Raw genomic sequence first — 26,112 nt, 5'->3', positions numbered from 1 at the left:
TTGTCCACTAGGAGGCATTAACTATGTCTTCCTGGTATGGGGTTAAAACCATGTGTGCTTGTACACTTACTTTATTGAAGATTTTTTCATTGTGTTAAGGCACTTCTTGAGTAAAGTCAGTCGTTGCAAGACATGTATAATAATGTGTGATAGAGATGTTCAGCAAAGGCAAGGAAAATGTGATTTGATGTCACAGTATGGTTTCGTTTTACTTTAAACATTGCAAATTATAGATGACATGCATGAAAATGAAATTAAAAGTCTGAAAGTTGATCGTGAACTAATTGATTATCGTTTCAAGCACACTAGAGAAACCTTTAGGGTTGAGATGTCTTTTCATATCATGGCCTACCTCTGTGAACTCTTTTTCCTTTTGCTTTCTCATTTGTCTTGGTATTAAAAATCTTAGCTACTCCCCCTTTCCATATAATTATCCTAAAATGAAATCAGAAGCTGCACATAATGCAAAGGAAGATAGTGCTTTCATTTTCACTCAATGTAGGAGATGATGTTAAATCTAACCTACCATTTGCTTATATTAAATTAGACAAAATATGATTGCATTATTTTAAGTTAAAGAATTCTCATATTCCCTTACACTCCTACACATACCCATTTTTCTCTATAACAGCAAAACTGTACTTTCTGCTTAAATTTAGTCTTGTCAGTCACTGATGCCTTCAGTATACAATATAATTTGGTTTGGTTTGCACTTTACCTTGGGACTTTCCCAGATCCCCTGGGGGCAGTCATTTGCCTCTGTTTTTCCTCATGTCCTTAGGCAGCTGATTTCCTCTCTCTTGCTGTAGGTCCTCCCTCCTGTATGGGAGTTTTGAATTTTCTTCTACTTTGGACAGCTGTTAGCTTAAAGCAATGGTTCTTAAATTTGACCTTTACCCATTTCACTAAAATAATTAGGTTTGGGATTTCATTACTAACATGTTTCCAGGTGGTGCTGAGACTGCTGTTAGGGGTCCCCACTTTGAGAACCACTAAGAAGGATTGCTGTTCAGGGCAGAGATTGAATTTTCTAGTGCTATACAATTTCTCTCATTCAGATTTGCTACCCTGTTACTAAAGCAAAAATACTTTAATACATGCAATCTGATTTGTATCTTGCATTAATAAATAAAGAAAAGGTGAGTGAAAAACAGGTAGCTGGTGGATTATATCACCCTCTTGTGTTTCCGTGCCCTATTTCTTCTTACTAACTTTATGAATACAAAAATAGTACCAGTTCATTGTTGGAAATTTGGAAAATGCAAGGGAAAAAAAGATGAAAATAAATATCGCCAATAATCTTATAATCTGTTGTCCATTGTTAAGGGACATCACCACTAGCATGCCCATGACATTGTTCTTACAACTAGAGAGTACCTGTCATATATTTATACCATAATTCAGTCAGTTTCCTATTTTGAATATTTCCATTGTTTTACTGCCTAAAGTAGAATAGTTGAAGCCTCATTTGAAGTCTTTACACATCCTGTGATTATATCTTGTTTAGCTAATGGTCTTCATTTACACTTAGGAATTCAGTGCAGTTCTTCCATTTGAGTCATTTAGGAAGTGGGGGAAATTGCTTATAGCCCGGGGCCCAGCTGTCATTGTTGGTCAAATTAAGAAGCTCAAGTTCTTGAGCTATGCTGGGCCAAGCGTTTTATAGTGGACATTGTGGAATATACCAAAAATCTAGAATTTTGATGAGATTATGATTTGGCCCTTCTAACTCTTCAGCTTTACTGCGGAATAGTTTCCGCTGCTGGTTTTGTTTTTGAAGGAGAGTTGTTTGCTTATTTGTTTGTTTTTAGGTGCATTATGAGTGTCCACTGCTGGGTCTACATCTTTGTCTACTGTGTTCAGTTGTATCTCAGCTCACTTTAAGCTTTATCGGTGGTAATAATGTAAAGTGGCCTGCCTCAACCTCCACAGCCAGGTACAGGCAGCTTCCAGTCTGGAGCAGGGCTCCTGACCTCCACGCTTTCTTCCTCAGTTGTTAGACAGGCCCCCTTGGTCCTAAACCCTGCATCCCCTGCCCTTCTGGTGATGAGCACTCCAGGGAGACCAGAGTTGGTTCAGATTCTGTAACACTTCAAGTCTCAGAACAGCTCACCTGGTTTGGAAAAGAATTCATTTGTTCATCCGTTTACTCAGTCAGTGAGCCTTTTATTTAGTGTATACAATATGTTGACACTGTGCCAGGAGTTTGATGTGGCCCAGAGCTGGGCAAAGCAGGCCTAGCCCCTATGCCCAGGAACTTAGTTCCAGACAGTCAAGGAACAGGCAATCATGGTAAAGTGAAGAACTCAGAAGTTTCACTACCCTGCCACTGGTGAGACTGGTAGGAGACTAAGAAGAGATGTGTCCAGGGATGGTCAAGGCCTCACTGAGGAGCACCATGGAGACTGAAGGGTCTTTTGCCAGTGGCCAGCAGAAGGGTGTTACGGGCAGATGGGAGAGTGTGTGTAAAGGAGAGAGCTCAGAGGATTAGGAATCTGAAAAGTGTTGCTCTGTGATAGGAATGTGCAGCAGGGATAAGTTGGCACAGCCAGACCTAATCTTGAGAATATGGATTTGAATCTAGTTCAGCAGGAAGCAGTGGTGGGTTTTAGGCTGGAGATGATATAATAAGATAATTACTTTAAAATATTATAGCAGGACAAAGAGGAAATGAGAATGGCCTTTGAAGTATAAACCATTATTAATAACCTGATCATCTGCTTTACTATATTTGACCTTGGACAAGTTACTTAACCTCTTTGAGCCTACTTCCTCATTAGTTTAGCGAGACTAAGACCCATTTTATAGAGTTGTTGTGAGCAGTAACTTTAGATAACATAAATTAAGCACAGTACCCTCTGTCATTTTAATAAACAGTCTAATTCAGGCTGCTCTGCCTAGATGAAATACAAAATGAGATGTATTTTTTCACATTTTGACAGACTGCCTTGTAGAAGAAGGCAGGAAATCAACCATGAGGCTCACCACTGGAAAGTATGTGGTATAATCCTATGAAGGGTATTTGGGAGCCATAAAAGTACCTAAAAAGCTGCTGTTTCAGTTCCACCACCACTGTTTAACCTTCCAAGTGCAAAGAAAGTTACAGAAATAAACCTAGTTACATTTTATTGAGTCTATCTGGTGCCTAGCATTTTTCATGCATTTGTGTCTGCTGACTTTCTCACACAGTCCTCTTAATATCATTGGAGTTACCATTCACACTTCATGAGTGAGGAGACCAAGTCTCTGAAGGGTGAGTGACTTGCCCAAGCGTACACCTAGTCGTGTGGTACCCTGGCAGCTAAGAAGGCTAAACTCTTACAAATCCCTGAAAAGTAGATAAGGTGGATTTGAAAGTGCCCTCAACCTGAGCAACTATTCCTTATTTTCCCTAAGGCCTCTGCAACCAAGTAAAACCAATCCTAGTTTAATAGGTCAATAATGGCTGGTAATAATTGTCCATTGCATGTGTATGGTTTATTTTGTTTTCAAAGCATTCTGATATCTATGAGAAGATAGTGGTATAAACAGTTCATTGACGTTGGAGCTATTCCTGGCCTGTGGCTTCACCCTTCCACCTAACTAGCTGTGTGTTTGAACAAGTAACTTAATTATGCCTTGAAGGATTGACAGGGGCAACATAAAAAGAACAATTCTGAGACCTTGTGTAAAGAACTGGTGTTAATTCAGCTTTATCATTACAGGAAAGGACATTGTTTAGAAGCTGAATATATTAGTCATTTTTATCATCATTATGACCAAAAATACTCTGAAAGAACACCTTAAAGGGAGATATTGTTTATTTTGGCTCAGCATTTCAGAGGGTTCAGTCCATCATGTCAGGGAAGGATGGTGGAACAGCTTACATAGCAGCAGACAGGAAGCAGAGACAGGGAATACAGGAAGGGGCCAGGGCAAAATATAGCCCCTAAGGGCACACCCCTAGCCACCAACATTCTCCAGCTAGGCCCCACTTCCTACCTTTTACCACCTCCCAATAATCCCATTATATTATGAATTCATAAAGGGAGTAATTCATTAGGTAAGAGCCCTCAAGATTTAAGGCATTCTTTTTTTTTTTAAATCCAGTCAAGTTGACAATCCAGATTAATCATCACATGAAGTAATGGAGTAGAATAGTCAGTAGCATCTGAGTAAAATGAGTGGGATACAGTGGAGCCTCGTTGATGCTAGTTCTGCCTTGGTCCACATGCACTGACCAGGGATAGTTGAGGAAGGTGCTGGGGCACCAGTGAGGTTAAACAGTTTGCCCAAAGTCTCCCATGCCAGGAGTGATAAGTGGCCACATGCCTGTGCTTTCCTCTGTGTCATGGAGTCCTGGAAAGCAGCCTGCTGACAAGGCACCCATCTAAAATACCTTCAAGGTAGTCAGTAACTGTCTAGGGCATGAAGGAGTTAGCACTCTAAACAGAACACCTAATTTTTTATACCAGGGAATTGCTGGCTTAACTGCTGAGAGCTGGCTCATTATTTTAATTGGATTTTCCAATGTGTTGAGCAAGTCAGCAGATTTGCATTAAGTTTTCTTTCAGAGAAAATGTTTCTGCAGAGGGGAAGGAGAGGGATAACCATGGGCAGTAGAGACTCAGTATTAGCGCAAGATGAGGAAGCAAGAAAATTATGTCCTTGTTAATTAATAATCTTGTGTGCATGTAGGAACTGTGGACGTCTCAATTTGTACGACTGTGCTGCATACTTCTCTATTCTGAGGCAAGAAAGGGAGCACTGCTGACTCATGCCCTTCCTCTAGCAAGTAGCATGGCACTCAGGCAAGCCTGTAGGGCCCTCACTCTACAAGCTTCTCTGGGGGCTTGGGCTCTCGTCAGGCAGTGTTTCAGCAAGCCAGAGGTAACAGTGCAGTTGTGGCCTGTGGCTGCTTCTGTGCTCCTGCTTTAGTTAACAAAACAGATGAGGGACCCCTCCTCGGAGAAGCTTACCTCCTAGTGAGGAGAGGCAGGCCATATATCAATAAGCAAGCAAGATCATTTCTTCTGTGGTAAAGCTGTACAAAGGGGCAGTGTATATACTGCCTTGATTTTATATATAAAATCATGTATGTATATATTGATTTCATATATACATATATATGTGAAAAACTGCTCATGAAGTCATCTTCAGTGGCTGGGATCGTAAGGCTGTTTGTAGAATGTCAGAATGTCAGTGTTGTGGCAATTGGAAGATACAAATGGGTATTTTTATCAAAGCTAATATTAATTTCAGTTATTTGCTTAAACAAGTGTCCTTCCCTTCCCCCCACCCCCCCCACCCCCGCTTTTTTTTGTGTGTGTGTGATATTGGGGCTTGAACTCAGGGCCTATACCTTGAGCCACTCCACCAGCCCTTTTTTGTGATGGGGTTTTTCCGAGACCGAGTCTCGCAAACTATTTGTCTGGGTTGGCTTAGAACCACAATCCTCCTGATCTCTGCCTCCTGAGTAGAAAACTAGGGTTACGGCATGAGCTACCTCACCTGGCCTAACAAGTCTCTTTTGTATAATAAAAGGGTACACTTCAGTCTCCATCTGTCTGATTTATTACAAATTTCTGGTTGGGTTTGATCTGTGTACTGGCAGAGAAATTAAACAGCAACTTACTTGGAAAGCAGTATATTTACCATACTGAACAACATTCGTGAAATGGTTTTTAGTGTGTTTAATGAAATGGAAAAAGATGTGTTTTTTAAAACATTACTCTTCAGCTTCTTACAGACTTGACTTGTCAAAGAACTTAATTCAACTTTATCTTGCAACTTTATCATTTGCAAGCTGAGTAAATGGATACAGAATAATCAGTAGAACTTTAGTAGAGCAAGTGGGAAATAATCCCATAGATTTGAAAAGCTTTTAAAAAAACTCATTGCATTTGATGAAGGTGATAACAGAAAGTTTGTCCACCCATATTAATGTAGCATTATGCTGACTACATTGTACTTGCCTGCAGAGGCAACCATTAAACATCAGGTAGCAAAACTTCAGCTCAGACTCTAAAAGGGATTCCTAAAAGAACCAGAAAATAAAAACACAGGAAACTTGCAGAATCTTTTTCTTTCTTTCTTTCTTTTTTTTTTTTTTTGATGGGGCTGGGGTTTGAACTCAGGGCTTCAGGTGCTCTACTTCTTGGGCCACACCTCCAGTCCATTTTGCTCTGGTTATTTTGGAAGGGTGGGGGGAAGTTCTCATGAACTGTTTGTCTAGGCTGGCCTCGAACTGTGATCCTACCCATCTCAGCTTCCCAAATTTGCAGGATTACGGGTGTGAGCCACTGGCACCTAGCTAAAATTATAGAATATTGTGACTGTGAAGTCATGTAATCCATCTCTGTCACAGAACAACACCCTGAAATATTTGAAGGAGTAGATTTTCTCTTTTTTGAGATTCCTAAGAAAGGAAATTTCATTTTCGTCCCTCAGTGAGAGTTTCCTAAAGGTTTCCTCTTCTTGAGATCTGCCTGCTCTCTTTGACCTTTTCTTGTATCTCTGTAATGGCACTCACTCCTCATTCAAGACCACCTGCTTTTTTCAATTTTCAAAAACTAACTTTCTCCTGGAAGTAAGTTGGAAGGAGTTTTTAAATTTTAAATGCTTTTCCTGTAGCCTTTCCATAGGCTTATCACTGAGCAAATTCCAAATTCCTAATACATAACGTTTTGCCTTTTTGGCTTCTTATCAGTCCCTAACAATATGTATGTAGAAGACCACAAAGAAATCCTCAATTCTTACATCACTGCAGCTACAGCCACCTCCCCCAACCCTTGCCTAACAGCAGTGATGACATTAAAAGGTTACTGTGTATGGTCAGTACATGGCTTTGGGGGGACTTTTCCTTCAGAACAACCCTCAAATTCAACATGAATGTGAAGTTTCATAATTCCTTTGTCGTTTTGTAAGAAAGCGCTTCAGATCAAGGTAGTAATAACAGTTTTTTTGTCTGCATTTCACAGAGGATTTAAAGCATTGATGAAAATAATAATTTAGGACTAAAAGTTTAAAAGCACTTGTAATCACCATCTTTTCATGTTTTGATGCAAATGTTTTGACCTTTTTGAATAAACAATACATTACATGTTAACAGTGTTTTTAATTGAAAAAGTCTCCTGTCCCATCCAATCCTTTTGCCCAGTTTCCAACCCTGGGGGGAACTGGTATCAGTAGATTTGAGTATTCTTTTAGAAGTTAAACAGAGGCCTTCACCCCCCCCCTTTTTTATATAAATCCTTGTACACTATAATTAGTGTTTTATACCCTGCTTTTAGCACATCAAAATTTACCTTGGAGATACCTTCAAAAATAGTTATAAAGAGCTTTCTCACTTTCATGGTTATTGTTTAGAAGTTCTATAATGTTTTTAGCCAGCCCCTACTGATAGGAACTTCACATTCCACCCAGCACGAACAGCCTTGAGAGTAGAACCTGCTGTCCACATGGGGCTGTATTCCATTTCTTCTCCGAGTCCTTCCTTAGCACCCCCCCTGCGCTAGGCAGTGTCTGAGTTCTAGAACAGATCAGTGGACACACAGTCCCATTCTCCATGAACTTGTGGGGAGGTGATGGCAAAAACGAGAGGAAGCAAGCGCATGCATGGATGGTAAGGAATGGTGCATGCATCAAAGAAAATAATGTGAGAGTCTTCATGGACAGAGGAAGGATAGACAGTGGCTTGATTAGTGGAGGGCGCTTGGGCCCCAACATCACTTACCCTCCATCCATACAAATACCTAAGATCCATGAGACAGGATCTGAATGCAAAGTACTGTTCTAGCTATCCATCTAGGACAGAGGGGGAATCCTGCTAATCTTTGTGTCTTCCTTCTCATACCCAGGGCCCACATTTTTCAGCTTTTTCGCCTATTATTATCTGCAGCCTTCCTCTTTTTCCCCAAGAGACACTTTTTTGGATATTTTCCCTCTCACTGCCCCACTCCCATGAAATTTTCATAGGTATAGACCAGTAGTGGTAGCTCATGTCTGTAATCCCAGCTGCTCAGGAGGCAGAGATTGGTAGGTTTAAGGTTCAAGACCAGTCTCGGCAAAAATCAACAAAAAAGCAGTGTGTAGGGGCACACACCCGGTGTACCAGCTACACAGGAAGTATAGCAAAAACATGAGGCCCTGTCTCAAAAATAACCAAAGGAGAAAAGACTGGGGTATGGCTAATTGGGTAGATTGCCTGCCTAGCAAGCAACTAAGTTCAAAAAAAATAATTTGTAGATAAAATCTGAATTACTTTATATACTCTGGCCATTTGGAGGGTCACAGACAATCATAAAATCTAACTGGTATATTAACCCCACTTCCAATAAACCAATATCCTAGTCGCTCACAGAACAGATTCATTTTATAGTGCTCTGTCCTGTCAGCCAGCCTGCCTCTGTGGGTGATGGCAAAGTCACATGTATACATTTGTCTTGGTAGGAATATCTGTCTTTGAACTAAGAAAGTTGTTTGTGACCTATCTGCCTGTTGATATGCACTAGAAAAACCTTTGTGCTTAAAATTAGGTGGGGCTCAGGGAGGGCAAAGAGGTAGAATGATTTATGTGCTACAGAAAGCCTAGGATGAGAACAACAGGAAAGCACAAAGGAAAAGTTAAGAGCCAAAGCTAAGGTCTCCCTCTTTCCTGCCCCTCCTCCATCCCTTCATTGCCTTCCTATTATTTAGCATTCCATGGCATTTTAAGAAGAAACACTTCCTAGATATCAGCAAGTAAACTAGCACTGGCTACATACATTAACTCATTCGGCCTTCACAACAGCTGCTCTCAATAGGATTTAACACCCCCATAAAGGTGGTTGAGGTCAGCATAAAGCCATCCGGCACAAAGCGATGGATGTTCTCATGCCACACTCTCCTTCCACCTTTCACCTGTGTCATAGCATCATCTAGGATTGTCCGCCATGTGCCCACTGCCTGTGCCTAGAGTGTGAACCACCTAAAAACAGGAAGTTGTCGTACTTGTCTGTCTGTCTAGCTCCCAGCATAGTATGTGGCACAGTGAATGATTGAAGGGCAGGTGAACAGAGTAACAGATAAACATACTTACATGTGAGTAAAATCATTTCTTGAATGAGGAGATCCACAAGACTGTCCATCTTTATTCTGGCTCTGTAGATTCCTCCAATCTTGGCTGTACCACCAAAACTGATTTCATCAAGAAAAATCTCGTTGAAGACTGACCATATTTTAAATTCTTCTCAGTCCACAATTGCTTGTTCTTTTCACACTTGACCATGCTTCCTTTGGTTCCTCAGCTGCCCTTCTCTTCAGCCGTGGAATACCTCCATCCCCTCCTTTTGAACTCCTCTGTACATCTTAAGACCCAGAACAGTGAAAAAAAGCGACTCTAGCTGTCTTAGCCAGATATGGTGGGACACACCTGTAATCCCCACTCTCAGGAAGGTGAGGCAGAAGAATTATGAGTTAAAGGCCAGCCTGGGCTACATGGCGAGAACCTGTCTCAAAAAATAAATGAATACATATATATATTTAAATATGTATAAATATATAAATAAAATGAATATATGAAATATGTACAATAAATATTTAAACAAATATGTAAAATAAATATAATATATAAAATAAAAATATATTATATATGCTATATTTATAAATAAATGAAGATGTCTTTGTAATGGAATCAGGCATTGAGGCTGCAGGTGTGAGAAGAGCAGTCAAAGTCCCCGCTCTTACTGAGCATATGTTCCAGTGCAGGAAACAGGACACACAGGTAATTTCAGACACAGGTACATGTAAAAGAGTACAAAAAGGACATGTTGAAAGCCAGTTGTATTGTCCCCTCCTTATTCTGGCAGAGGCAGCTAAAGAAACATCACAAAAAGAGCTACAATTTTGGTACAACTGGCATGAAAGTGCTGAAATGAATAGAGGAATTGTTTGTCCCCATCACATATACAGTGTTTCAGAACATGGGCTGCACAGCCATGCAGCTGCTCTCTGCTCTGCTCTGCTCTGCTCTGTCCCTATTTCTTCTGCTACAGGGTGGGGACAGTTGTGCTGCCAGCCAGGAGTGTGTCATGCAAGTTCACTGGCTGTACATACAGCCCCTCCTGTGGAGCCTGTGCATTGGGAAATGCTCAGTCAACAGGGGATGGTTGTCTTGTTCAGTGTGCACTTTGTTTTTTAACTGTCCCCCATCTTTGTTTTGCTTTTCAGCTCCAGGGTCTAAGCCACAATGTGATCTTCACCTTGGATTCCTTGTTAAAAGGAGACCTGAAGGGAGTCAAAGGAGTAAGTGTTCAGAAATTTTGATTTTTTCACTCTTAACTTGAAAGGATTGATTTTCTTTTCCTCTTCTCCGATCATAGTAGTACTTGTATTTGAAAGGCACTCTGAGCATTTTCAGCCTAAACAGGTGTTCTTGGAAGATGATAATTGGAAATGATGTGCCACTTCACATGATGGTATTGACAGAGGAACAAGATGGGACTCTGTGAGGAAGATTAGGGAGAGCATTGTGGGGTAGGAGAGAGAGAAAAGCTGGGTCTACACCTTGTCTCCCCCAGTGTAACCTCCTTGGACCTGCCTCTCAGAACCTCTTAAGTCCTGCTTCATTGGCAGGACTAGGAGCACCTACCGATCCTATCTCTCTCATGCTGTGTGTGTAATACAGAGTACAATGTGCACCAAAGCATCTTGGGTAAAGCTTCAAATAAGTTAATCAAGGACATCATTCTGGCTAAGGTGTTATTTCAAAATGATTCACTTAAGCAAGAATAAATGCAATTTCATTTTCTGTTTTCTAAGGATCTCAAGAAGCCCTTTGACAAAGCTTGGAAAGACTATGAGACAAAGTTGTAAGTGTTTCGTTTATTTTCCACTTGTTTCTCCATGAGTTTCAAAAGAAGAAGTAACTTGGTAAAGGACACAGCTCTTAACGACGATCTCTTAACAAAACGCTGTTTAGTGTATTCTTGTAAGAGCTGAGATGGTGTGTGCCTGAGCTACTTGAAAGTGGTTGCATAAGTCCCCTGGGCTGGTTGTCTAGAGTGACAGACACTTTTACTATCAATGGTTTCAGCATTTATGGTTGCTAGTATTAACTGTGCAACCATAGGCCTATGACCATTACAGCATTTCTTTCATTATGGCTTGCATGTTACTACGGACCATTTATCTTTCTGTGTAGAATAACACTGGGAAACAATAAGAGTAATAGCTGTAATGTTTGTGACATTCTTCTGTCTGCCAGGACCTGCACTGAAATGTGTTTTATGTGCATGATCTCCTGACAGCAACCTATCAGTGTGCAGCTTTCATAAAGCTCGTATATGACAAATCTCATATTCACTCCTCGTCTGTCTGACCCAGATCCTGAATAGTGTGACATGGGTACTGGCTCAGACCACCTGACCCTGGGAGTCTTGTGAGGCATTAGGGAGAGAAACCCTTTGCCTGAGGCCTGGTTCATCTTCATGCTGTACATTTCATACCATGGTCCTTTATTATTACTACTCTGAGAAATTTGTAATACCAGGCAGTAGGGTAGGGTAGGAGACATATTTTAAATTTTAATTTTAATAAAAGTCTTGGCTATAAACTTGGATAATATAAACATAAGAGAATAAAGACATTTCCATAGGCTACAACAGCCCCAGAATGAAAGCAGAAGCCAAAGAAGAACAAAATCAGTATTAAGCATATTTTCCCCAAAGTGCTTTCATGATTGTTTATGTAATAAGTGCATTGTTGGGGGTTTGCCATTTTAGGAATGGTTTTGTGCATGGATAGTTATAAATGCAGCTGAGAACTAAAACGCTCCTAAAATGGTCCACCAGTGTGAATGAGTGTTCTGGGCTATTGTGCCTTTCTGAGTGAGAAGTGGGTGATGAAAACTCATGAAATACTCAGAAATAGTAGGTAGGTCATGGTTTTAGTACTTTATGGGGGAAAGTTATGGTTTTTGCTTTCCTTCTATCCCTCATCAATTCTAATGAACAAATTACTTTCCTGAGATAGATTTCTTTCTTAAGAAGGTAGAGTGGTGCTGGGGCGGTGGGGGGGGGGGGAGGAGAAAACAAAAATTTGTCTTTTTTCATGTAATAGGACTCATTTGTCTATAAACCATAGAAAATTTAAACACAAAAAAATCTTATTTATTACCTTCGAAATAATAAGGCTAGACATTTTCTTTTGTCTTCCATTTAGAACTCAGGAGACTATGAAATGTGATAGCGAAGCTCACAAGCCTTTAGAATAATAGTATTGTGATATTGGGCCAGGTTACTTTGATGATCCTTATTTATAAAATAAAAATATTTTTATTTATTAAAAGGTTTTTATTCAGAAAAGATAATGTATTAAAACAGTTGTCAAGCGGGGAGAAATGACCCAAACATTGTATGCACATATGAATAAAAGAAATAAAAAAATAAAATAAAATAAACTGCCAAAAAAAAAGAACAGTTGTCAAAGAGTAGTCACTCAATAAATATTTTCTGTTAAGTTTTCTTTTGATCAAAATAATGACACATATACAAAATAAAATCAGCTAGCACTTGTGTCAAGACTTACTCTGCAGCATATTGTAGAAACCCCAGCTAACAGTGGTTTCACAATGGTTGCAGAAGTTTATCATAGAATGGAAGGCATTGTAGGAAGGACCAGATTTCTGCAGAGCACCTCCCACTTGGTCTCCACTGTCCTCTAGAATCCAGGTTCAGGGAGCTTGTGCTGCACCTATGGCACAGGGCTCTGTACAAATGATGAAGGGTTGGGATGTTAAGTAGGTGAAGAGCATGCCTTTTTTCTTTTTCATCTATGAGGTGCTGCTATGGTAATATGGTGGTTTGGCTTCCTTTTACAGCCACCCATCACTTTCCTAACCCTGGTAATTCAGTTTGGTTAAGTTTTGTTTAAAATATTTGTCAGTGTTTACATTTTTATGAGTATCTAAATGGCGTCTTGTGATTGAATTTCCACTCTTATATTACAGTTACTTATTTTCTTAATAACATAATTGCCTCATTTCATCTGCTTAGTTCTATATGGCTCTTTTGAAAATTTTTATCATCTACCCAGTAGATGTCAGACACCTGTCAGTACTATTTGTGTTTAGAGAATACATTGCACTTATTGATATAATCATTAAGTTATCTGTCAGTTCCTTCTTTTCTTTCTTGGAGATATCTTTATCCAAATCTCTTCAGATCTGCTGTAAGCTGTCATATAGGACTGCCCTTTGATTCTCTTTAGTCTTAAATCTACTTCATTCCTGGTGTAGTCCCATGTGTTGTGGTACTACCACATGCAGTAGTTTATACCAAACAATTCTAAAGAAGGAGATCACACTTTCAGGATTTTACTTATTCAAAATAACTCCCTTCAGTTATCACACAGAATTGTCTAATTTTATAACCTCAGAAAATGTTGAAGGTGAGCCAGGCATGGTGCCTCTTGCTCACTCTGGTATCCCAGTAGTTTGGAAGCTGAGGCAGGAGAATATTGAGTTCAAGGCCATCCTGGGCTACATAGGGAGCCTCAAAAAAATTTAAGTTATTTTTTTCCTTGTTTTTAATCTCCAATGTTGTTAATTTTAAAGAAAGAAAGAAAGATAGAAACTGATGCCTTTTTAATTCCTATTTACTTGCATGTGAACTATAGTTGTTTTTGTTTCTTATTTTATTTATATTCATTTGGGAAATGTTAATGTCTTCTCTATAAAAGGTTTTACAAAGAGTCTTTATGAACTGTGGCATGTGCATTCAGGTACAGTGTTAGTTCTTTAGTCTGGAAATGTTTCTTCTAATTTCTCCTATTTTTGTGCTCTCTCTAGAATGCCTCGTCTTATAATATTGGACATTCAAGAGTGTTCTTACATTTTTTTCTTCTCTTTTCTGTCCCTTTTGTCTTTTTGAGATTGTTCTCAATGTGATTTTCCCTACTGTTTCAGTTTGCTTTTTTATTTTGGCTATCCTATTTTAAATTTCTAAGAGCTCTTTTGCTCAATCAGATTTTAGGGTGTTACTTGTTTTAGCTGAGAATCTGACATTTTGTAAAACTTTTATCAGCTTCTTTATGACTTGTAGTTCCTACTCACGTCCCCCTCTTGATATTTTGCTCATTTATACTTTGATTTTATAGACTATTTTCAATTGTCTTACAACCCTTGGCTGTTCATTCATATTTGAGAGCAAGCCTGGTTGAAAGCTCACCCCTATCAGCAGGAATTTTCGAGAAAGTAGCTTGTCTTCTTTTTGGGTTTTAAGTTTTAGGATGCCAGGACAGCTCTTATTAGGACTATGCCAAATGTCAGTGTCTGAGATCTCAGGGGCTTAAATTCCCTTCATCCCCTTCCTAGTTATTATTAGTTGAAATCTCTCATCCTTTTTTGTCATCAATTCTTCTTGCCTTTAAGGGCTTACACTTTTTTTATGCCTTTACTATCATGTTAATGAGATCTATAGAGGAAAAAAGAAACAGGTACTTATGGTGGTTGAGTCACCCATAGTGTGAACCAGAAGGTTGGTATCTTTTAAGTCCTGCCTACCCCATATTTCTTCTCAAGCTTCCCACTTCTCTCCCCACACATTTTAGTGGAGAAGGAGCTGGGATGTATTCCCTTTCTGCTAAAATCCCTGTCATCACACCTCTTTGATTACCAAGGTGGCATGTTCAAAAAAGTTGCTTAAGCTGGGCACTAGTGGCTCATGCCTGAAATCCTAGCTACTAAGGATGCAGAACAGGAGGATAGCGATTTGAAGCCAGCCCAGGCAAATAGTTTGCGAGACCCTATTTCAAAATTACCCATTACAAAAATAAAAAGGGCTGGTGGAATGGCTCAAGGTGAAGGCCCTGAGTTCAAACCCCAGTACTGCCCAAAAAGAAAAAAGGAGTTGCTTAAACATAGCATTGATAAATCAGAATGAATCCCACCAGGTGTGCTGTAGGTTTTCCATTGGTTGATAGGTTGATTTTTTTTTCTTCTGTTTTTATATAGACAAGGATATTGGCTTCCTGTGATATTTGGCTCCCCATACTACTACCACTACAACTTAAAGAAAAGGAAGGTTAAATCAATTAATCTTTACATTCACAATTGAAAAGTAAAGGCCACTTCCGAAATTAAAGTCCACTTCCTAATTATGTGAATTTGGGGAAAGAGGACTGTGATCATTTGTATGATCACTGGGGTATCTTCTATCAGGTATCGTAGGTTTAATGGGGCCTGCCTTCTTTTTCCCTGGTTCCCTCTTGAACCTCCCTTTTCTCTGAAGAACAATTCCATAGGATTCCAAATTAAACATTAAACAAAGACTCATTATTACTTTGATTATCTTGAAATAATTCTAAGTCTCATAATCCACTAGTTATCAAGAAAACACTGTTCTCCAACTTTCTGCTTCATTATAGAATGCTCAAAAAAAAAATCTATCAGAATCTCCTCCTACCAACCAAAATATAAGAGAATTTTTATGGCTCCATCATGTATAAGATGAAAGTAAAAATGTGAGAAGTCCCCTAGATGAAAGTGGACACAATGTATTTATTCTCTTTGAATTTGGATTTCCACTAGTGATTGATTCTGTCAACTTAAAAATTTTTGCTTCTTTAGTAGTTTAGAAGTAATCAGTAGTTTTTATAAAGAAAAGACATTAGTTCAGTACGGTTTGTTTTTAAAGACTTTCTTTTTTTTTTTTTTATTTTGTATTGCTGAGCCAAGGCTCTACCCTTGAGCTAGATCTCCAGTCCAGAAGACCTTTGAGCAGAAGATGCCGGGTTTCCACTCTACACAGGCACAGCCACCCACACTGACACATCATCACCCAGTCTGGGGTGTACATTAGGTTCACTCTTGTACAAGAATTTTTTTTTTAAATAATGACATCTGCTTTAATTACAGTACAAAAATTGAAAAGGAGAAAAGAGAGCATGCAAAACAGCATGGGATGATCCGCACAGAGATAACAGGAGCCGAGATTGCAGAAGAAATGGAGAAGGAAAGACGGCTCTTTCAGCTCCAGATGTGTGAAGTAAGATGAACCTTTCTATCCTTAGCCTGCAGTTGTAATGACTGTCATCTGCCCCTGCTGGTCAGCAGGCCTTATGCTAAAAGCTGTGTTTGATTATTAGAGGAGGGGACTCTTTCCTAAGGATTCTAATCTCCATTTTTCTCCAAGCCTTTTGAGATCCGCCATTGCACTGTTGTCTCATATTTTGAGATTTTGAGCCTTGGTCTTCTGGGGCTCTTTAAGACAAAACAGGATTCTTTGGTGAGAACCTTGATGTTGCTTGTGAGTGATTATAGGGGAAAGTTTTTGATGAGAAGTAACACTGATGACTGTTACAAGTTTAGAGCATGTGTTTTTTTAACCACGGATCCAGTTGGAATGGAAGTTTAAATGAAGTAGCCATTAAGAAAGTCTGGAGTTCATGAAAAAAATGCAGTGAAAAGCATGCTGCCTTAAGCTTAGAGCAGTGGGTCTCAAACCGAACCTCCCTGAACACTAGCACTCCTTGACTAGAGGCCCGTGCTAGCCCATCCTCATGCTGCTTTTCAGTCATGGCGATGCCTTCACAGTTCAGAAAGCATTGAAATGGAAATTTTGTTCAAGTTTATGTTTTTCTCAAAGTTTTTTCCTCATACACTTTTAGTTCCTTAAGCTTGTGTACTCAATAACTTTTTAACATACAGTGTAAAACAAGTGATCAACAAGTAAGCAATATTAATAGGTAATCTTGGCCAGTGATGAAAAGCAAAGCCAGCACTGTTTAATTAACTACATTAATTAATTCATGGGTTATTTTTGAGTGGCAAAAATACTTTCTGACTCACCTACTTGGTGTAAAAGTTTCAATATCTGTGGTACATTTCTTGAAGAGAATCTGTTCTACTTTTTTCAGCAAGGAGCAATCCATCTTTCAGTGCCACAAGAACTTACAAGTTTGAGATCCACTGTCCTGAGGGGACATAATCACCTGTCGTAGAATGTTTTGCTGTGTCTTGTTTCTGCTTGTTTAGTAAACTAATTGTAAGAATTCATAAGGTGCTAATGTTCTAAGCCATTTGTTGTGCACACTGTGACTGTGCCAGAGCAGCTTCTCTAAATTAAGCTCACCTTATCTAAAGACCACTGCAGCTCGCTAACTCGTGCAGGTTCATGAGTGGTGTTCTGCTGCCTGAACGCATGATTCAGGAGGCCTGTCTGGAATCGTCAACATAAAATTCTGCTTTATTTCCACAGTATCTGATTAAAGTTAATGAAATCAAGACCAAAAAGGGTGTGGATCTGCTGCAGAATCTTATAAAGTATTATCACGCTCAGTGCAAGTAAGTAGAATGTTGAAGTGATTATTATTAGCCCACACAGAGCCTCTACACTTCATTGGTTTTCTTATTTCTCTTTTTTTAAATTCTTCTTCATTTGGTGGCTATATATAGTAATGTAATGACTTCCCAGAGATAAATGAATAAAAAAAAATACTGTTTTTCATCTTCAGTGTTTTATATAAGCCAGTAGTTGAAAACAGGACAACTGTTTGATTACTTGGAAAAGATCTCTTCCATAGAAATGCTAATTTTGACACTTTGGAGCTCATGTTACAGATGACTAAGCCCCTGTCACTGAGAAGACCTTTCTGTTGCCCTCCTCATTGGGATTTTACTTTTTTTTCCCCCAGTACTGGGGATTGAACCCAGGGCTTTGCATATGCTGGGCAAGCACTCTACCACTTGAGCCATGCACCCCAGCCTTTTTGTGTTTAAGATAAGGTCTTAGTAATTTTTCCCATTTGGCCTCAAACTCAGGATCCTCCTTCTTCCCAAGTAGCTAAGATTATAGGTATCACCATCATGTCCTGTATTTTACCTATTATTAGATCATTTACACCATGAATTTCCTGCTTGGAGTGGTTTTGGTCTTTTGAATTTCTGAATTAAATGAAATTAAATACTTTGGATATTAAGAATACTTTGCTTTTATATGTGGATTTCTGTGAGCTGATATATTTTGAACAACATCCTCTGTTCTACACTGACACCACATCTGCCCATTTACTTCCTTTACTTAGTGAGTTAACGCTCATGAGTTTTCTGGTAAGGTCTTTGTATGAAGATGTGCTAGTTACTGTTTCCGTCTGTATTCATTGGTGAAACTTAGTGAGAAAATAGTACTAGCTGGGTTCCAGTGGCTCACAGCGTAATCCTAACTACTCAGGAGGCAGAGATCAGGAGGATTGTGGTTCAAAGCCATCCCAGGCAAATAGTTCGTGAGACCCTATCTCAAAAAAGCCCATCACAAAAAAGGGCTGGTGGAGTGGCTCAAGGTTAAAGGCCCTGAATTCAGACCCCAGTACTGCAACAACAATAAAAAACAGAAAATAGTACAAGGACTTTTCTAAAGTGGTTCAGGCAGCTGTCATATTTATAAGGAGAATAATATAAAGATCATTTGGGTTAGACAAAATACTCTCCAAAAAGCAAATACATCATTCCCTTTGATCTCTCTTATTCCTTTTAGTAATGCTATATCTAGAAAGATTTTTGTATACAAATGGGACATGTAGAGAAAAGCGCAAGTCAGCCAATACATGAGTTCAAATTCTAGCTCTCAGCTGGGTAGTCATATGATCTCTGTTAGGTGCTTCATTCAGGCCCTGCAGTGAACCACATCTTAGGTTGGGTTTAGGTTTATACCTCCCACCTCAGGGTTTTTGTGAGAATGTAAGAATAAAATAAAATAATGCGTATGAAGTACTTAGCTCAGTGTATGCAACATTGGGGTAGCTGTGATAGTTCCAAGCGGCATCAAAAATCATTCATTCAAGATTGCAGGAGTATCTCAAGTGGTAGAACACCAAGGTCCTAAATTCAATCCCCAGTACCCAAAAACAAACAAAAATCATTCATTCATACATGTTATTGTCAGAATGATGCTTTTTACAAGAAGCTTTTTTAATGATCAAATTGTTATTTACATAAATTTGTTAACAGTTTTTCTTTTTGCAAAATAAGCTCAGCCTTGTATAAATGTGTTTCAGAAGTGAAAAGAATATGTTGACGTTTCCAAGTTTATAGAATAAAGTTTGCTTACTGAAGCCTCAAACTGAAGACCTAGTCTTAACTTTTGACTTTGTAGCACAGTGGGCAGTTACGAAACTTTGAAATATGTTGTAGCAGACTCTGGTTTTAGTTTTGGTGGAATTTTTCATCTTTCATTAATTTCAGTTTTCTCAGAAATACTTAATGCTTTGAAACTTTTACCAAAGTAAGGGAATTTCTCAGTCTTCTGAATTACACTACTTAGGCAGCAAATCTGATTTTACTAGAGCTGAGAAATCTTTTCTTCTCAAGCTTTCTAAGTCTGTATATGAGGGTATGAGCTGTACAAGCATGAGTTTTCCAAAATATAAGCTGCTTTGTAAACTACATATACATTAACTTTTGCTAGTAAACATGAAAAAGCAACACTCACATATGGCTACTGAGCCTCCCTTTACTATTTTATTTACCCACAAGTACTTAATGACCTACCAATGGCCAGGTACTTTGCTAGGTTCTGGTGTAGAGATCAAAAAGGCTTCTCTCAGGAGTTGGTTGAGTGGTACAGGAAGTAGGTCAGGTTATCAGTAATCATAAAGGGAATAGATAGCTCTTTGTACCATGAGCACCCAGAGGAGAGACTCCCGCAGGAAGACTAAGGAAGGAGGGTGGCTGTATCTTAAAGGAGGTGGTAGTACTTAGGAGTGGACTTGGAGGGCAGCTGGACCTTGGCCATTGGAGTTTGACAGAAGAATTTCCATCTAGGGCAAAGAGAGATGAGCAGAAGGAGATGCTGCACAATATAAACCTCCTTGTGAGCAAAGGTTCTAAGACATGCAGCAGCAGAACTGGGTTATAATGAGATTCAGCTATAAGGTGCCTCAGGGTTGAAACTAGCAACTCCATCACAGCAAGATGCTAGCAGAGTTTTCTTTCAAGTATTTTCTTACTGTACTCAATCTCTAAAAACCTTTAATTGAACATCAACTTAGATATTAATAATGAAAGAATGAACTGTGAAATAGGTACAGTGTTGGGGGGGGATGCTTGTGGAGGGGAGATAGTGAATGAAGGAGATTAAGGTAAGGGAATATGGTTGATAGACTTCATATACTTATGCGAGATAGAACAAAGAAACCTCTCGCAATAATTTTAAGTGATGTGGGGAGGGGATCAAGGGGGAGAGACTGTGGGAGTGATCTAACTAGTGTACAAATTAAGCCTATTTGGAATTGTTGCAATGAACCCCCCCCCCATATACTACGAATACATCCTAATAAAAAAATTTTTAAGTGGCAGAGTAGCTTTTGACAAATGACTGCAACAAAAAACCCTCAATTGACATGCTATGGACCTATCAAGTGTTCTCTGCTCAGATCTCTGTTTAAAAAGTTTTTTCTTCTGGTTACTTATTCCAGTTCACAAATGATTCTCAGAGTCAGCTGGTACTCAGCAGTGCATTTGATCTGGGAATACCTTGTAGAGTCATTCTCATTGTGGATGCAACTACTTCAATGAAAAAACAAAGAAGGCAGAAAAGAGCTGTTGACTTTTTTCTTTTTTTTTTTTTTTACCTGTTTCGGCTCACCCACACTAATTATCACTCTCACACATGAACATTGTCAGCAGCAAGCTGCTTTCAAAACAAATACATGATCCTCCTGCTCACCTACTCCTTTACCACCTAGGTCATCCTTATGATCTGCGCAGTCAAGAGCATTTAAATCTTACAAATAACAATAAAAGCCACAATTTACCAAGAACTTATTTTATAGGCAGAGGCCAGGGTGTATAGAATCTGTCAAAGTTCTTTACGTCTGCTTTCTCCTTTATATTCACAGGAAGTAGGTTAGGTAATCATGAGGGGATAGACATAAACTAGTGCCATGAGCACCAAGAGAAGGAGAGACTCCTGGAAAGAAGTTGTAACACAAAAAGGATCAGTAATTTGCCCAAACTCACATTCATGCATTTAAAATGCCCCACAAACATTTATCAAAACAGACACAGCACAGTAAACCAAAAAGATAAATTAGACTTGAAAATTGACAATTTTTGTATATGAAAGGACAGTATTAAGAAAGTAAGAAGACTGTACATAGAATGGGAGAAAATATTTGCAAATCACTTACCTGATAAGTTATGTAGAGTATAGAATGTAAAGAACTCAAAAAAAAAAGCCCAATTTTTAAAATGGGCTAAGATCTTGAATAGCCATTCCTCTAAAGAGATACACAAACAGCCAAAAGGCACTTGAGAACATACTTAATCACTAGTCATTAAGGAAATGCAAATCAAAGCCATGAGATAACACTTAATACTATTAGGATAGAAAATGAGTCTTAGACATGATATGAAGTAGTCAGAATGCCACGCATTGCTGGAAAGAATGGAAAATGGTGCAAGTTGGCATTTCATCCAAAAGTTAAAAGTAGTATTATATGACCTAGCAGTTCTATACCTGGATATATACCCAAGAGAATTGAAACTAGGTACTCAAACAAAAGTGTGTGTATGAATATTTACAGAACCATTATTTATAATAGCTAGAACATGGAAACGTATAACATTCATCAACTGATGAATGACTAAACAAATGGGGCAGATCCATTGTGTGGTGGAATACTATTCAGCCATGAACAGAAAAGGAGTACTGATCCATTACTACAACTTAGGTGAATGTTTAAAACATTATGCTAAAAACAGACATGAAGACCAGTGGAACAGAATAGAGGATTCAGATATGAAGCCACACAACTATAAGCAACTTATCTTTGACAAAGGAGCTAAAAATATACGATGGAGAAATAGCAGCCTCTTCAACAAAAACTGCTGGGAAAACTGGTTAGCAGTCTGCAAAAAACTGAAACTAGATCCATGTATATCACCCTATACCAAGATTAACTCAAAGTGGATCAAGGATCTTAATATCAGACCCCAAACTCTTAAGTTGATACAAGAAAGAGTAGGAAATACTCTGGAGTTAGTAGGTATAGGTAAGAACTTTCTCAATGAAACCCCAGCAGCACAGCAACTAAGAGATAGCATAGATAAATGGGACTTCATAAAACTAAAAAGCTTCTGTTCATCAAAAGAAATGGTCTCTAAACTGAAGAGAACACCCACAGAGTGGGAGAAAATATTTGCCAACTATACATCAAAGGACTGATAACCAGAATATACAGGGAACTTAAAAAACTAAATTCTCCCAAAACTAATGAACCAATAAAGAAATGGGCACGTGAACTAAACAGAACTTTCTCAAAAGAAGAAATTCAAATGGCCAGAAAACACATGAAAAAATGGTCACCATCTCTAGCAATAAAGGAAATGTAAATTAAAACCAAGCTAAGATTCCACCTCACCCCTGTTAGAATAGCCATCATCAGCAACACCACCACCAACAGGTGTTGGCGAGGATGCAGGGATAAAGGAACCCTCTTACACTGTTGGTGGGAATGTTAACGAGTACAGCCACTCTGGAAAAAAATTTGGAGGCTACTTAAAAAGCTGGACATCGATCTACCATTTGGTCCAGCAATACCACTCTTGGGGATATACCGAAAAGACTGTTACTCCAGAGGCACCTGCACATCCATGTTTATTGCGGCACTATTCACAATAGCCAAGTTATGGAAACAGCCAAGATGCCCCAGCACTGACGAATGGATTAAGAAAATGTGGTATCTATACACAATGGAATTTTATGCAGCCATGAAGAACGAAATGTTATCATTCGCTGGTAAATGGATGGAATTGGAGAACATCATTCTGAGTGAGGTTAGCCTGGCTCAAAAAACCAAAAATCGTATGTTCTCCCTCATATGCGGACATTAGATCAAGGGCAAACACAACAAGGGGATTGGACTATGAGCACATGATAAAAGCGAGAGCACACAAGGGAGGGGTGAGGATAGGTAAGACACCTAAAAAACTAGCTAGCATTTGTTGCCCTTAATGCAGAGAAACTAAAGCAGATACCTTAAAGCAACTGAGGCCAATAGGAAAAGGGGAACAAGTACTAGAGAAAAGGTTAGATCAAAAAGAATTAACCTAGAAGGTAACACCCACGCACAGGAAATCAATGTGAGTCAATGCCCAGTATAGCTATCCTTATCTCAACCAGCAGAAACCCTTGTTCCTTCCTATTATTGCTTATACTCTCTCTACAACAAAATTAGAAATAAGGGCAAAATAGTTTCTGCTGGGTATTGAGGTCTGGGGGAGGGAGGGGGCGGAGTGGGTGGTAAGGGAGGGGGTGGGGGCAGGGGGGAGAAATGAACCAAGCCTTGTATGCACATATGAATAATAAAAGAAAAATGAAAAAAAAAAACATTATGCTAAGTGAAAGAAGCCAGACATAGAAGACCATGCATCACGTGATTCCCTGTGTGCAAAATATGTCACAAAAAGACAAATCCATAGAGACAGAGCAGATTAATGGTTGCTAGGGCAGAGGAGAAGGAAGAAAATAGTCACTACAACATGTTAGAGTTTCTTTTTAGGGTGATAGAAATGTTCTTGAATCATACAGTAGTGATGGTTGTACAACATGGTGAATATACTAAAAACTACTAAATACACTTTAAAACTGAATTTTATGCTACATGGATTTTATCTCAATAGAAAAGATACAAAAATCAACAAAAGGTAACCTCTAAGAACTTACAGCTAGAAAATGATGGAACCAAGTCTACAACACAGTTCAACTTTTTCTCTTAGACAGTATGCCAAAAAGTGTGATTTCGTAAACCTGAGATTGGACCTGGACATCTACATTTTAAAAATCTCCAGATACAGGTCCTGCATCCACCTCTCTACCTTCTCTTTTATCTGAATTTTTGCAGTATATTTGCAGTTAATTAGTGCTGTACATTGAAGCCCATTAAATGCTGTAGGAGGTACATGGAGCTTATCTGAATTCTTTCCCAGAATGTAGGAAATTGATGCCTAACTCAGAGCCTGAAGCTGGATGACCAGGCTTTCAGAAGGTATTGGAGTTTTAGCCATTTTGGGTTTCTGGTTTTGTTTGATAATTTGAAAATTAAGCTCCATCATATTGCAAGATATCCTCCTCCTTTTGGAAATAATATTCTGTTCTCTGAACCCTTCAGCCTTTGACCATAGAGCACCAAGTCAAGGAGAATCTGTGATAAGGAAAAATTAGGGAGGCACTCTTGTCTGGCTTGGTTTTCCTTCCCCATCCCTGTGGGACACAGTGACTACATAGTGACTGTCTGCTTTGTTCTGAGGAGGATGTGTCCTGCCAGTACATGGGTGTGGTTTAAACATTCGTGAGCTTACACTTTGCCACTGCATTTGTGCCATAACCTGTCAGGGTGAACCTGAGGTCCTTCTGCCCTTCAGTTGGCAGCTAGCATCCTGTATCATTAAAATATGTAAGTAATTTCTTTCAAGCTACTTATTTAAGATGTGAAGCCAGTCTTGCTACTTAAGGTCAGAAAATGATGAAGACCACTTTTATGGCCTGGGAGCATCATGTATTGAACTGCCTCTTGGTGCCTAGCATGTTAAGTACCTATGTCTGCTATTCACAAGCACTCTCACGGGCACATGTGACTATCTCCAGTTCTTGTAGAAGGACTAATGATAATCACCAGTTGTGTTGAGTTGCAGTGAGACTGTTTTTCACTTTCACTAGCTTATTATAAAGAACACAAATAAATAGCCAGATGAAGAGGTACAGAGGATGAAGTCCATAAGGATCTCGAATACAGGAGTTTCTGTCCCCACGGAATTGGAATATGCCATTCTCCTGCCAAACCCCTACATTTAGGGGGTTTTGTGGATGCTCTGTTACATGATATGATTAAACAAATCATTGCCATTATTGATTAACTCAATTCTAGCCCCTCTTCCCTCCCCAGAGGGAGGGAAGGAGGGAGAGTAGGAGGAGGAAGGGGGGATGGGGTTGAAAGTTCCAGTTGGTTCCAAAATGAGACTTTTAAAAAAGAGATACTCCATGAATGGTGTTTAATAGTGAGTGACTGAGACAGAGAAAATACTCAGTCACAGACTAGCTCATTGTTTGTTTTCTGAAGGTCTCATAAGGACAAGTGGCTGGTGGAGAAGTAATTTCCCCTTCTGTTTGGAGGGCTTACAAAGTAATTTCAGTGATAATCAGATTTACACTTGTGCTTCACTTTCCAGTTAGTAGGACTTTTATCTATAGCACCTCATGAGATGCTCCTCAAGGTTAGAAAATGTCCTCATTTGAGATGAGTATGTGCTGTTCACAAAAGGCCTGTGGCCTGCCCAAGGTCACACATCTAGTGAGGTTTAGAGCCAAAATACGATGTGTTTTTTTACTCCTAAGCCCATGCCAGCTACAACAGGAAGGAAGGAAGAGGGAGACAGAGAAGCCTCTGCCCTCCAGGTGTCGTGGCAGGTAGTGGCAGCTCTGTGTCCATCCGCTCATAGCTGCAACTGTGAACCTCTCGAGAGAGAAGCATAGAGAAACTAGCCACCAGAGGAACCAGCCAGTGACATGTTGGCATTTGCTTTTTGTGACATTGCTAATAAGGTACAAGTGATTTATGGTCATTTTGTTCCTCCTCTTTCTTACCAATACTTTAATTTTGGTTCATTTTAGTAACATACGGTCTTTTTTAGAAAAGAAACTAGAAAGTGATGCTAAAGAAAAAGGAAAATACCCTGTAATCTCCTGACTCAGAAGTGCTAGATGTATGGATCTCTTTCATTTACAACATTGGGATGGTACTGCAGGTGGAATGTTGAGATCTTTGTGCTGCTTTTTCCTAGAGCAGCAGCACCCAATAGAATTTCCCGCAGTGATGGCAGTGTTTGTGTCCCTCCTCACCATGGCTTGAAAAGGAACAAGCACCTGGAAATACTGTAGCATGGCTAAAGCCTACAGTTTTTAAGGGAAACTGGTAGGAGACAAAACTAGAAACGAATTCAAGGGCCAGAGCATTTAAAAAGTCTTTAATTCTGTGCAGAGAAATTTAACTCACATCTCTATAGGCAGGGGCGAAAGCTAACTGTTAAAAAAAAAAAGAATTTAAATGTGTTTTCCAATTAAGCAGTTAACAATTCTCTTTTCTCCCATTCTTTTTGAT

At 39.2% G+C, this 26,112-nt stretch overlaps 1 protein-coding gene across 5 annotated transcripts in view; it reads left to right on the top strand.

Annotated features, from left to right (window-relative positions):
- Positions 1-26,112, top strand: part of Asap1 (ArfGAP with SH3 domain, ankyrin repeat and PH domain 1) — a 325,249-nt gene that overhangs the window by 213,225 nt on the left and 85,912 nt on the right. For all 5 annotated transcript variants that reach the window (XM_074069229.1, XM_074069232.1, XM_074069228.1 and 2 more), the window contains 4 exons: positions 10,189-10,263; positions 10,780-10,829; positions 15,875-16,004; positions 17,217-17,302. In XM_074069229.1, the coding sequence (XP_073925330.1) occupies positions 10,189-10,263; positions 10,780-10,829; positions 15,875-16,004; positions 17,217-17,302 (341 nt within the window). The remainder of the gene's footprint in view (positions 1-10,188; positions 10,264-10,779; positions 10,830-15,874; positions 16,005-17,216; positions 17,303-26,112) is intronic.

Source organism: Castor canadensis, chromosome 3, assembly GCF_047511655.1.
Source record: "Castor canadensis chromosome 3, mCasCan1.hap1v2, whole genome shotgun sequence".
NCBI classification, from domain to species: domain Eukaryota; kingdom Metazoa; phylum Chordata; class Mammalia; order Rodentia; family Castoridae; genus Castor; species Castor canadensis.
This window is presented reverse-complemented; position numbering and strand designations above follow the sequence as displayed.